The 13,952-nt window shown below is 41.0% G+C and overlaps 1 protein-coding gene across 1 annotated transcript; it reads right to left on the bottom strand.

The window, feature by feature from the left end:
• Positions 1-1,148: 1,148 nt before the first annotated feature.
• LOC148365635 (uncharacterized) lies at positions 1,149-12,588 on the bottom strand. Its single transcript, XM_088336036.1, has 4 exons — positions 12,321-12,588; positions 12,160-12,241; positions 2,508-2,731; positions 1,149-1,622 (listed from the first exon to the last, which is right to left on the bottom strand). Exons 1-4 carry the CDS (start codon positions 12,378-12,380, stop codon positions 1,428-1,430), a joined length of 561 nt encoding a protein of 186 aa, XP_088192162.1. The 5' UTR covers positions 12,381-12,588; the 3' UTR covers positions 1,149-1,427.
• Between the last annotated feature and the right edge of the window lie 1,364 nt (positions 12,589-13,952).

The following is a 13,952-nucleotide window of genomic DNA, read 5'->3' as shown; positions in this document are numbered from 1 at the left end:
CATCCATCCATTATCTGTACCGCTTATCCTCACCTCAGTAGGGTCGCGGGGGTGCTGGAGCCCATCCCAGCTATCTTCGGGCAGTGGGCACGGGACACCCTGAACTGGTTGCCAGCCAGTCGCAAGGCACACAGAGACAGACAACTCACTCGCTCATTCACACTTAGGGACAATATGGACAGGCCAATTAACCTGATATGCATGTTTTTGGATTGTGGGAGGAAACCGGAGTGCCCGGAGAAAACCCACAAAAGCACGGGGAGAACATGCAAATTCCACACAGGAGATTCGATCTCATGACCTCAGAACTGTGCCGCTGTGCTGCCCGATTATTATATATTTATGATAAATAATAATAATAAGTATAACTGTCATTAATTGTTATTATTGTCATTATTGGTGTCTGAATAATATTTAGTGATTACTAGCATTATATATAACGTTGGAGGGACTATGTCTCTCGGCTGGCTTGGGAACGCCTCGGGGATCCCGTCGGATGAGCTGGAGGAGGTGGCTAGGGATAGGGACGTCTGGGCTTCCCTTTTAGCGCTGCTGCCCGGGCGACCCGACCTCGGATAAGCGGAAGACAATGGATGGATGGATGGACTAGCATTATATGGTTGATAAATGAGTAAAACTAAACAAATCTGGTATTATTATGATGATTATTACTATAACATTTATGTGACTATTTTTGTTATTATCTCGGTCTGTAATGGTAAGTGTTTTTTTGTGAAGGTGCGGCGCTACTTTGCGTATTTTCACTTATCGCGGGTGGTTTTGTTCCCCAATAACTGCGATAACCGAGGTCTTACTGTATACACTTTTTTTCCTTGGATTACTTTCAACGGGACCCGGACTCTGCAGGTCTGCATCAAACCTTAAGTACCGGTATCATTTTACGTTCATTTTGTTGGCTGTGATTTTTGGACTGTGTACTTTAATGAAAGACATTTAGTTTCAATCGCGGGACTTAAAGTCGGGTGTGGGTTAATTTTGTGTTTGTGTTACATTTTTTATTGTGGGCGCGTGCGGCTTATGTACAGGTGCGGCTTGTGTAAGTACAAAATCGGTTTTCCTCTTAAAATGTGGTGGGTGCGGCTTATAATCAGGTGCGCTCTATAGCCCGGAATTTTTATCTTTCTTTCTCACTTTCCCTCTCCTTTTTCTCCCTTTCTCTCTATTGTGCACTTTGTCTCGCAATTGTGCTCCTTCTATTTCACTTTTTCTCCCTTTTTTATGTTTCTCTTGCCTTCTCTCTTTCTCTCTCTCCCTATTTCTTACTCTCTCTTCCTTGTTCTCTCTCTCTCTCTTTTTATAACGCTCTTTCGCTTTCTTCCTTTCTCTTAAATTTCCTAGTTTAGCCTCCGTGATATGTTTTTTTCTAGCATGTGGCCCCCAGCTAGAATAAGTTTGACACCCCTGTTTTAAAAGTTAGGAGGGATGTCCAGAGATCGTCGTCGTTTTATCTTCTTACGCGTTTTCGGCTTTGGGTACAAAAAATTTTCAGGAGTCAAAGAGTTGGAGAGAAGCTGTTGCTGTTGGGCAGAATGCAGACTGTTTGGCAGCACAATAGGAAGTTGGATGCATGCACAGTTTGAACCAATTGTGTCCAGACAGACCTGAAGGGAAGGAAAAAAACATCATGATTGAAAAAGAAAAAAAACATGTCCTAAAAATGCTTGGTATTTAATGAAAAGCGAAGGGAAAACAATCTAAACCTAATTGATGTTTCCTAAAACATTTCTATGCAGTAAGGTGGATGTTTAAAGGTGAGGTGCATCGGTTGAGGTGTCCTTAAAAGAGCTGAAATGTCATTATTTTCTCTGTTGAGTATGTGTTAAATATGCTGAACTGAGTTTGAAGAGTTCTTATTGTTAGGGTCTGGCGTGCCTCTGTCCACAAGAGGGCGCCTAATTTGTTTGTAATTGGGAGGTGTGGGGTGATTGCACCCGATTAGCCTCAACCTTTATATAGACATTTTGGGACAGCATTCAGTGTTGGGTGATTTTCATTTTCGCTTTTGTTTTTGTTTTTCCCATTACAATTTTCCAGTTCATCCTGCTTTCTGAGATTTGTTTTATTGTTTATTGATTCTGACCGTTTGTTACTTTATCAAGCATCTTTGTGATTAAACACAATCATTTTTGAGCACTGTGAGGTTCCTGCTTACCTGCGTTTGGGTCCACCGGGAAAATCACAACACAGCACCAATCTGTTTCTGTCTTACATTTAGCAAAGCTGTTTGGGCGGAACACATTAGGTAAGAGGAATGGAGGAACAGAGAGATTGGTGGAGAATGTGGTCATGCTCAGCCCTGCGTTTTTTTGTTTTGTTTTGTTTCTGTTTGGTACTTATCAGTAGGAATGGGGGGAGAGTGCATGATGTTTAATTCATGTTCCAGTTTTGTTAGTCTAGCACGAAAACGGTGAAAGTAAGAAAAGGCCTGGTAGCAGGTACATCAAAACCAACAAGCACATCCAATCCTATCCACAGGTCCGGCTTACCTTCAATTCGTAATGAAGTTGGATAGGTGAAGGCGTTGAGATGGTGGGAGGTATCCCCCTCGGGATGGCACAAACCGGTTTGGCATTTTTCCTGGCAGTTGGAAAGCCGTCGGTGACCCTCCCACGGTTGGAAATCCGACTCCGTTTCCTGTGCGGTACACACTTGAGCGACTCTGAACCGGCCGACTGGTCGTCGATTGCAATTTTGACTTGGATGCTTTCACCTGCAGGGTAAGAAAATATATTTTTATCCGAGTACACACTACGGGTCAATTTTCTGAAGTACAATGATACGAATGAGAAATTTGGCAAGTATGATTTTGACAATTGCGAACATTGAGTTATACAGTCTAAAATAAAAATGAATGTAACGGGTCAAAACAGCTTACACACTGGGCAAAATGTAAACTTTCTGATGAGGCAGCCCAAAAAAATATATTGTTTTCAAAATAAACTTTTTTTTCTGTGAAAAATCATGATTTGTCTAAAGCAGAAGAGCTCATTGTCGATCGCGATCAACCTGTCAATCGCAGAGGTGGTACGGTCCATCATGGGAAACTGGATTCAGTGCTTTATATTTGTCGTCACTTACCGACATCTAGTGGTCAATTGCAACATATCCTCAACAATGTGGCACATGGCAGTAGAAAATTGGACGTTTGTAAATGAAAGGTACAACTGATTACAAATATTTGTATGTATTTAAATTACACGTAGTATTTGCATTTACATGTATCAGTGTTCTCGTTTGCTCGCGTCCCTGCGTCCTAGACGCATCATTTTTGCTGGGGACGCTTAATGCCGAATCAACGTCCGTCCCCGGGACGCAACTTTTTCGACACAAAATTGTCATTACTCCTGATTACTTTTTTTTTTTTTTAACAAAGATTTACCACACTCCAAACTTTTCGTCAGGCGGATCCGCCATTGTTGTTTTGGTCTCGCGGTTAGAGTTTTCGTCTGCACGCCGATCTCGGCAAACAAAATCTTGTTGCTTCGAGACTACGTCATTGTTGTGGTGGTTGTCGTCGAGGGAAGGTGAAAATCAACACAAAATTGGTAATTTCTTCAGTGTCAGCAATAAGTCGAAACATAATGCAGAAAGTGATAGCAACGGCAATAATTCCGGCACAAAAAAAACGGCGGAGAAATTCTTCGGAAAATCGCAAAGGCAAGGAAAACACGCGTGTTGAATCGAACGACTCGACGAAAGAAAATAAAAGAATACTCCTAGCAAGAAAATGACTTTTTTGCCAAAATGGACTAAATTATATTCCTAGTCACGCTATGAGGAGAATGATAATGGAGGGTACAAGGGTACATATTCTGTGATGCATGTCCCCATTGTGACAAAAAAAACTGGATTGCATAAATCATTTCACAATACGAACTTTCAGAAAAGCACATTGGATTGGAACAACGACAATGAAAACCACAAATTAGCTATGGAAATTCGGTTGCTGCAGGAAGAGAGGCAAGTATGAACGGATACGACATCAAAAAGAAGACTTGGCCATGCTTTCACTGCTAAACATATTTAAGTGGATGGCAGTATTTTCAGTATTTTGTATAATGTACAATATTGTAAACCGAAAAATCTGAAGTGATAACCGATTTGTATTACCAATAAACTGTGATGATTAAAACTGAATGAATATAAAGATTTATATAACATATGTAGCCGATTTACAATTTCAACCTCGATAACACTAAATTTTGGGGACCCATAGATCTCTGTTGGGACCCATAGATTTTTGAGCATGCGAGTCCCCGGGACCCATAACTTTTCAGAGGTAAAATGAACACTGAATGTATATATCTTAACTTAAATACATGTATCTCGGAATGAACGACGATGGAGTTTACCAACGTGTCTTCAAAATGAAAAAAATAACCAACATAATGATATCACTATTTAAGTAAATATTGAAATTTCTGTTTTCTACCACTGATGTAGAAATTTGCACGATTGTATTTGGGGGCATGTAATATTTATAACATTACATCATGGGCCGCGAGCGGCAGCCTTTCCAGCAGCTTTGTGTTATTTTGCTCTTTTTGTGATTTATTGTTTTAAGTGTCTGCTTCCATCTTTGGTGTTTTTCGTCCAGTTTGACAACTACACTTTTGATTACTTTCTATCCTATTCTTATGGGTTTTAACGCACAAAAATGCGTTTATCCGAGGAATCAACTCCTTGCCCTGAAGAACTCTCGTGCCGGCGTGATGAGAGGGCCCTATCGTGGATGCGGAGCCGTAGCTAAGGCCAAGCAGCTAGCGGCGTTATAAGTCTTCGGTACTGTCCGTAATTATGGTAAAGGAGAACTCTACAAATAAGACAGACGAACTGGCTGCGGCACAGCACAAAACATCAAAGCGTACAGGGAGTGCAGTTTGCTGTGTTGTACGGAAACGTGACTCACGTCTAGAGTCCCGGACGCTAACGTGGAGCTACCTGGAGCTACCCGGCTTCAGTGCTGTTAGGGACAGACACACAAAAGCCTGCGGGAAGCGGAGAGGAGGTGGACTCACTCTCTACGTTAACACGAGGTGGGATAACCCTGGGCACAAAGACTTCTATCTTATTCATTGCTAGTTAGCTATTTAGCTATCTATCTATCTATCTATCTATTTTCCAATTCATCAAACGGCAGTACAGCAATATTATGTAATACAAATGCCTAATATTTGTTAAAAATGCATCGATGGACAAAAATGTTGAAAAACAAAAAATAAGCTGAGTTGGGTCATGGTGTCGACACTGACTATCGTATTACATACTTGTATTTTAATAAAACATTTGATTTATTTTAGCGTGCGTCAAAAAACATGGTAAGTGTTCAAGCACGGTATGGATAATATTCCTATTTTGAGTTAGTTTTTGGGTCCATTTCAAGATTCTACCATTCAAACCTTTACGCCTTTACACTTCAAATAACAGTAAAAATCTGTCCAAATCACGTTTTATTTAAAAAGTAAAAACTTGGATAGGAATTCTGAAGATAAATTAGCAAAGTGACAGACTTATGAACCACCCTGTAAATACTAGTGCATATTGTATCAAAAAAACGACTTCATTATGCATACAGTCACGCAATCACCATAGAGACACATGTACAGTGCATCCGGAAAGTATTCACAGCGCTTCACTTTTTCCACATTTTGTTATGTTACAGCCACATTCCAAATTGTATTAATTGAATCTCATCTCAAAATTCTACAAAAAATACTCCATTATGACAATGTGAAAAAGTTTTTTTTTCCTTTTTTTGAATTTATTAAAAATAGAAAACTAAGAAATCACATTTACATAAGTATTCACAGCCTTTGCCATGAAGCTCAAAATTGAGCTCAGGTGCATCTTTTTTCCACTGATCATCCTTGAGATCTTTATACAGCTTAATTGGAGTCCACCTGCAGTAAATTCAGTTGATTGGACATGATTTGGAAAGGCACACACCTGTCTATATAAGGTCCCACAGTTGAGTGTGCATGTCAGAGCATAAACACCAAGCATGAAGTCAAAAGAACTGTCTGTAGACCTGCGAGACAGGATTGTCTTGAGGCACAAATCTGGGGAAGGATACAGAAAAAATTCTGCTTTGAAGGTCCCAGTGAGCACAGTGGCCTCCATTATTCGTAAATGGAAGACATTTGGAACCACCAGGACTCTTCCTAGAGCTGGCTGGCCTTCTAAACTGAGCGATCTGGGAAGAAGGGCCTTAGTCAGGGAGGTGACCAGGAACCGGATGGTCACTGTCAGAGCTCCAGCGTTCCTCTGTGGAGAGAGGAGAGCCTTCCAGAAGGACAACCATCTCTGCAGCAATCCACCAATCAGGCCTGTATGGTAGAGTGGCCAGACGAAAGCCACTCCGTAGTAAAAGGAACATGGAAGCCTGTCTGGAATTTGCCAAAAAGCACCTGAATGACTCTCAGACCATGAGAAACAAAATTTTCTGGTTTCATGAGACAAAGATTGAACTCTTTGGTGTGAATGCCAGGCGCCATGTTTGGAGGAAACCAGGCACCGCTCATCACCAGGCCAATACCATCCCTACAGTAAAGCATGGTGGTGGCAGCATCATGTTGTGGGTTTTTTTTTCAACAGCAGGAACTGGCAGAATAGTCAGGATAGAAGGAAAAATGAATGCAGCAATATATAGAGATATCCTGGATGAAAACCTGCTCCAGAGCTCTCTTGAACTCAGGCTGGGGCGAAGGTTTGTTTTTCAGCAGGACAACGACCTAAAGCACACAGCCAAGATCTCAAAAGATTGGATTCAGAAGTCAAGTCAAGTCATTTTTATTTGTATAGTCCTAAATCACGAAGAGTCTCAAAGGGCTTCACAGATTATTACACTATATTACACAGACTATTTGTCAGCCGACAAGAAGAGTAGGTTATTCATATGCTATGGAGTAGAAGTGAGTTTTAAGCTTAGATTTAAACATTTACACTGAGGTTGCAGATCGGATCTCAGGGGGAAGAGCATTCCACAGCACCGGTTCCCGGATGGAGAATGCTCTCGAACCAGCAGAACACTTCTTTGCTATCAGGATCACCAGAAGACCGGCACTCTCAGATCGTAGGCTTCGGACCGGGACATAGGGGGAAATCAGATCTGAAAGATAAGAGGGAGCAAGTGCATGTACGATTTGTATAATACTAAGAGAACCTTAAAATCACAACTAAGGCTAACTGGGAGCCAATGCAGGTTAGCCAAAATCGGTGTTATGTGATCTGACTTTTTTGTCCTAGTTAAAAGCCTCGCTGCGGCATTTTGTACCAGCTGAAGAGACTTGATTCTAGACTTCGGGAGACCAGAGAGTAGTGCATTACAGTAATCGAGACGGGAGGTAACAAACGCATGAATTATAATTTTCGCATCCGACTGAGACAGTATTGAACGGATTTTAGCAATGTTACGAAGATGGAAGAAAGCGGTTCTAGTAATTTTCTTTATATGCGTTTCAAAGGATATATCAGGGTCAAATATGACACCTAAATTTTTAACTGAGTCACTCTGTGTGATGTGACATTTGTCAATGTTCACAGCAGTTTTTGAGAATATGTCAAGGCATTTAGATGGACCAATGACTAACATTTCGGTCTTTTCAGAGTTAAGACGCAAGAAATTGAGTGACATCCACTCTTTTATCTCAATGAGGCAGGCCTCCAAATTTCCAGTTTAGTGTGGGAGATTCCTCCAACGGAAGATATAGTTGAGTGTCGTCTGCGTAGCAGTGGAAGCTGAAATTGTACTTGCGAATAATATCACCTAATGGAAGCATTTAAATGCTGAAAAGAAGGGGGCCAAGCACTGAACCCTGCGGAACACCACAGGTAACATTAAAGGGCTCAGATGTCATTTTGCCATATCTAACACAGTGCGTCCTATCTGAGAGAAAGGATCTGAACCACGAGAGGACGGTTCCTGAGAGACCAATCCATTTTTCCAACCGTTCTAGTAGGAAATTGTGGTGCACTGTGTCAAAAGCAGCACTAAGATCCAGCAGCAGCAAAAGTGATGAAGCGCCAGAATCCATTGCCAGTAGGAGATCATTTGTTACCTTGATCAGAGCTGTCTAAGTAGAGTGGTTAGCCCTGAATCCTGATTGCATAGATTCAAAAAGGTTATTCTCGGATATGAAATCATTCAGCTGCTGTGCCACTACTTTTTCAAGTACTTTAGAAAGGAAAGGTAGATTTGACACAGGTCTATAATTACATAAGATTTCTGGATCAAGGTTGGGTCGTTTCAGTGTGGGTTTAATAACAGCGGACTTGAAAGCTGCTGGAACTACACCTGAGGAGAGTGATATGTTTATAATATTTAGAACTGAAGGTCCAAGGATGCCAAAAAGACCTTTAATAAGTGAACCTGGGAGCGGGTCGAACTGGCAAGTTGTCGGTTTGGCCGCATTCACCACCTGTTTGGGATCATCAAGTGACAGTTCACTAAAACTGGACAAATTGATATACACCCAGGCTTTTTACCTGCCAAAATCTGACTCACCTGCTAAAATAGATCCTGTTTGAGATACAGACTTGTGACTTGTAGAGTAACCTTCTGTGGCATAAATAAGTCAGCACAGTGAATTTGGGGTTATTTTGAGTTTTTATTCAAGAGTTAGCAGGGGGGGAGGATTTGGGCAGGCAAAAAATCTGACTCCCCTGCTAAAATAGACCCTAACCCTAACCCTGTCGTGCATCTGTAGATTTCAGCCCTTTAATATGTGTGGTATTAATAATGTCTTTAGCAATTTCTTCCTGTATGCATTGAATCTTCTTAGTAAAGAAGACCATTAAGTCATGAGCAGAGTGGGTCGAACTATCTGCGACAGTCTGTTGCTTTGTAAGCAATGCTACAGTGTCAAAAAGGTCTTTGGGATTGTTCTTTTGTGACGCAATCACCTTCGAAAGGTAGGCCGATTTTGCAGAGGCAAGGGCCGCTTTATACTTTAACAAGCTGTCACACCAGGTTTGATGGAAAACCTCAAGCTTGGTAGCGCGCCATTTTCTTTCCAATTTCCTGCATTCTTGTTTAAGGGTTCTAGTTTCATCAGTAAACCAAGGCGTGCGTCTTTTAGGACGTGATTTAAGCTTTATGGGCGCTATTGAATCCAGGACACTAGCCAGGGTAGTATTGAACTCATTCATGAGTGAGTCAATCGAGCCATTGTATGAAGGAAAGGACGCAACTGCTCCAGGAAGGAGTTCAAAGAGCTCAGAAACTGTGCCAGTGTTTATATTGCGTCCGCTAAATCCTTCAGCTTTTTTAGTACTACATTTAGCTAGCACCTCAAATGTAACTAAGTAATTATCCGTTTGAGGTTAAAACTCCTCGAGTCAGAACCAAGTCGAGCGCGTTTCCATCTTTATGGGTTGGCAAATCAACCAGTTGATTAAAACCAAATGCATCAATTAGAGACCGAAACGCAACAGTAAGTGAACTGAGTGGGGAGTTCATATGAATGTTAAAGTCCCCCATAATTATAATTTTGTCTGCATAGGTTACTAGTTCAGACAAAAGTTCAGCAAATTCGTCTAAGAAAGTTGTGTATGGCCCAGGTGCGCGATAGATAGTTGTTACATAAATTGACAATAGAGAGGACCGCATCACAAGAGCCTCAAACGCCTTGTAATTATTAGAGGTACGAGGATTAAATTTGAGCGTTTTTTCAGAAATGAGCGCGACACCGCCATCCTTTTTCAACGTGCGTGCTACATGGCAACTCTCGTAGTCTGGGGGAGAAGCATAATTTAGCGCTAAATACTCATCCGGGCGTAACCAAGTTTCACAAAGACCGATACAGTTAAGTTTATAATCACGAATAATGTTATCAACAGGTAAAGCTTTAGGAGCAAGCGATCTAATATTTAAAAGACCAAATTTTAGCCTTGCTGAATCATTTGACTTAGCTGAAGTCTTTGTAGTCTTTGTAGATATCGTCACAAGATGTCGCCGTTCGTGAGCGTTGAGTTTTAAGCGTCGGTTGTCCGGCGAGGAATGAATGGTGGAATTAGTCACATCCTCGCGTCCTTCTTGCTCCTTCGACTTTCGCAACCACGCTTCTGTTTTCTGTCTTTACGGCGCAGTTGTCGTTCTTTAGTAGGAGGAATAGTTGTCCACAAGGATGCCGGTGTTGTGCCCAATTCCGACTCCCGAAAGGAATCCTCCCCCCCTCGCGTGAACGCGCATTCTGCTGCGCTTCCAACAAAAGCAATCATATTCTATATAAAACGCTTATTAAAACAATAAAGCGAGCTAATTAGAACAATTGAGAGATCCTAGTCTATATAACGCGTTTACTTAAACAATAAAGTGCGATCGTATTCTACAAAATGCGTTTGTCACAACTAATTGTACACAAATAGCCTTTATTTGATGTACTATAATAGCCTTATGTAATGTCTTTTTTATTGTGAATGAAACCCTGGTTGCATTGGATCCCGCGGTGTAAACAAATTGTTGTTGGTTTTTTTTTCATTTGAAATCGGACTTCCCTGCCTATACTGTTTGCAAAGTAAAACACGCTTTAAGTCAAGTCAAGTCATTTTTATTTGTATAGCCCTAAATCACGAAGAGTCTCAAAGGGCTTCACAGATTGTTACACTATATATGTTTTTGGGTGTTGGGATCCAACTACAGAGGAATACCTCCACTTTGTGATGTGTTACTGAATAGGTGTTCGACCAATCTAGTTCGTTTTTATTACTACTACAGTATTAATATTAATAATAGTATTATTATAAGAAACGTCTGAAAGTTTTCAAATTCACTGTGCTGACGTATTGATGCCACCGAAGGTTACTCTAGAAATTACAAGTCTGTATCTCCAACAGAGTCTATTTTAGCAGGGGAGTCTGATTTTGGCAGGTAAAATGCCTGCCCAAATCCTCCCCCCCTGCTAACTCCTGAATAAAAACTCCAAATGACCCCAAATTCACTGTGCTGTCTTATTGATGCCACCGAAGGTTACTCTAGAAATTACAAGTCTGTATCTCCAACAGAGTCTATTTTAGCAGGGGGGGAGGATTTGGATAGGCTTTTTTGTTTTTTTCCCTGCTTAAATCCTCCCCCCCCCTGCTAACTCCTGAATAAAAACTCCAAATGACCCCAAATTCACTGTGCTGACCTATTGATGCCACAGAAGGTTACTCTAGAAATTACAAGTCTTTATCTCCAACAGAGTCTATTTTAGCAGGGGAGTCAGATTTTTTGCCTGCCCAAATCCTCCCCCCCTGCTAACTCTTGAATAAAAACTCCAAATAACCCCAAATTCACTGTGCTGACTTATTTATGCCACAGAAGGTTACTCTACATGTCACAAGTCTGTATCTCAAACAGGATCTATTTTAGCAGGGGAGTCAGATTTTGGCAGGTAAAATGCCTGCCCAATTTCTCCCCCCCTGCTAACTCCTGAATGAGTAAACCAAGGCACGTCTGCTCCGAACCATCTGCGATTTCTTAGTTTTCTAATTTTTAAAAATTCAAAAAAAGTAAAAAAAAAACTTTTTCACATTGTCATAATGGAGTATTTTGTGTGGAATTTTGAGATAAGAGATTAAATTAATACAATTTGGAATGAGGCTGTAACATAACAAAAATTGGAAAAAGTGAAGCACTGTGAATACTTTCCGGATGCACTGTACATGTGTCTCTATTGTGATTGCGTGACTGTATGCATAATGAAGTCGTTTTTTGATACAATATGCACTAGTATTTACAGGGTGGTTCATAAGTCTGTCACTTTGCTAATTTATCTTCAGAATTCCTATCCAAGTTTTTACTTTTTAAATAAAACGTGATTTGGACAGATTTTTACTGTTATTTGAAGTGTAAAGGCGTAAAGGTTTGAATGGTACAAATTTTGAAATGGACCCAAAAACGAACTCAAAAAAGGAATATTATCCATACCGTGCTTGAAGACTTACCATGTTTTTGACGCACGCTAAAATAAATCAAATGTTTTATTAAAATCCAAGTATGTAATACGATAGTCAGTGTCGACACCATGACCCAACTCAGCTTATTTTTTGTTTTTCAACATTTTTGTCCATCGATGCATTTTTAACAAATATTAGGCATTTATATTACATAATATTGCTGTACTGCCGTTTGATGAATGAATTTCAAGTCGACATTACCTGGTTTGTTGGCCTTCTTTTCAGGGCAAATGATCATTTGTGTTCTTCCAGAACCAAGTTTTTTTATTTTCTTTGTGCGTTCCTGAAAAGAAGGAAAACTTAAAACTTGAAACACTTTTGCGATTGTTAGTCATGCAGAGTTAAGAAAAAAAAAAAGTCACCATAAAGGGAGCTACGTTCAGGTCTTCTCTTGGAGGAAGTGTAAATCCTTCAATATTCATTGATTAATATTATGATCTGGAAAAAAAGATCGCACAGAAAGTTCATCTCAGCTTTAAAAAAGCGTTCAGCCAACAAGTAAATCAATCCAGCGCAATGTTTCCCTCTAAACTGCGTGTGTGAGTTTTTAAAGTCTTCTTCGGTCATATTTTTTTCTGCGACTACACAAACCAGTCAAACAGCATCACGTGAAAGTCAAATGGCACAATGATGACGAAATTCTTTTCCAAAAGAATAAAACCGGGCATGAGTGATATGCAGGGTTGGGTAGGGTTTGACGTGATTGCCTAAGTGGAGCCACCTGGGGTGATCGTGTGGCGCGCTGGAGCGCGCTTCCTGATTGGATGGTGTTCCCCACTTAAATCTTGCCTGATTCTTGCCTGCCTCTTGTTGTTTGACCTATTTCCGTTACAAGTTTTGCGACCTACTCTCCCGCCCCGGCCATCGACTTACCCGCTACGGTGCACCTTACGTCTTCCGTCACGGAGCTGCCGTTCTGCCCGAAGAGGCTTTCGACCGACAAGCGCCGACGTCCCAAGCCTGCTCCAACGATCCTTTCAAATAAAAACTCTGAAACTAACGCTATTGGATCCGAGAGTCTGTTCTGGTTCATGACAGGGTTACTTTAACTTGATTACTTTTAATTACTTTTGGATTACTCCAATACCAAATATGCTAATAAAAGGGAAAAGAAACTAAATATACATAAAATTATGACTCACAATACGTGGTAAGCTTTCCCTCCTGGCTTTGATCTCTGGCAAAACTAGCATAAATGCGACAGAAACCATATGAAAATAAATCCAAACAGCTCGCCAATATCATTTTTGCCGTTCCATGTAGTCCGTTACTCCCCAAGCCTGCACAAATTTTTTTAATTTTATTCAAATTTAGTTTCTTTTGTCTTTTATTAGCATATTTGGTATTGGAGTAATACAAAAGCAATTGAAAGTAATCTAGTTAAAGTAACCCTACCCAACCCTGGCACTGATACGAGTGCGTCTAGGACTATGATTACCGGTACCTTTGTGTTAGTGTTGCTGTCGTTATACCATAACTGCTATTATTAAAAGTATTTCAATTGTTGTGATATAATTGGTGTGTTTACTAGGGAAGATGAAGAGATAGGGAATATAAGCATTTGCTTCTGACTACCCCTTTTCGAACATCTCATCACATCTCATTAGCCGTACCGCTTATCCTCATTAGGGTCGCGGGGGGGCTGGGGACCATCCCAGCCATCTTCGGGCAGTGGGCAGGGGACACCCTGAACTGGTTGCCAGCCAATCGCAGGGCACACGGGGACAGACAACTCATTCGCTCATTCACACCTAGGGACAATTTGGACCGGCCAATTCACCTGAAATGCATGTTTTTGGAATGTGGGAGGAAACCGGAGTGCCCGGAGGAAACCCACGCAAGCACGGGGAGAACATACAAACTCCGCACAGAAAGTCTGGAGCTGGATTTGAACCCACGACAGGTTCCCATGACATGAACTGTGCCGCACAAGCGCTAACCACTGCGCCGCCGTGCTGCCCTCCTTTTCAAACATATTATGTAATATTATTTTG

The sequence above is a fragment of the Urocampus carinirostris genome, chromosome 5 (genome assembly GCF_059441175.1).
Source record: "Urocampus carinirostris isolate Australia breed hairy pipefish chromosome 5, RoL_Ucar_1.0, whole genome shotgun sequence".
NCBI lineage: Eukaryota > Metazoa > Chordata > Actinopteri > Syngnathiformes > Syngnathidae > Urocampus > Urocampus carinirostris.
This window is presented reverse-complemented; position numbering and strand designations above follow the sequence as displayed.

Excerpts from the sequence above, each read along its gene's own strand:
- LOC148365635 (XM_088336036.1), bottom strand. The coding sequence starts at position 12,380 with ATGAATATTGAAGGATTTACACTTCCTCCAAGAGAAGACCTGAACGTA. Across the intron at positions 2,732-12,159 it reads AAAGAAGGCCAACAAACCAG|GTGAAAGCATCCAAGTCAAA; the intron begins GTAATGTCGACT and ends CTTACCCTGCAG. Across the intron at positions 1,623-2,507 it reads AACTTCATTACGAATTGAAG|GTCTGTCTGGACACAATTGG; the intron begins GTAAGCCGGACC and ends CCTTCCCTTCAG.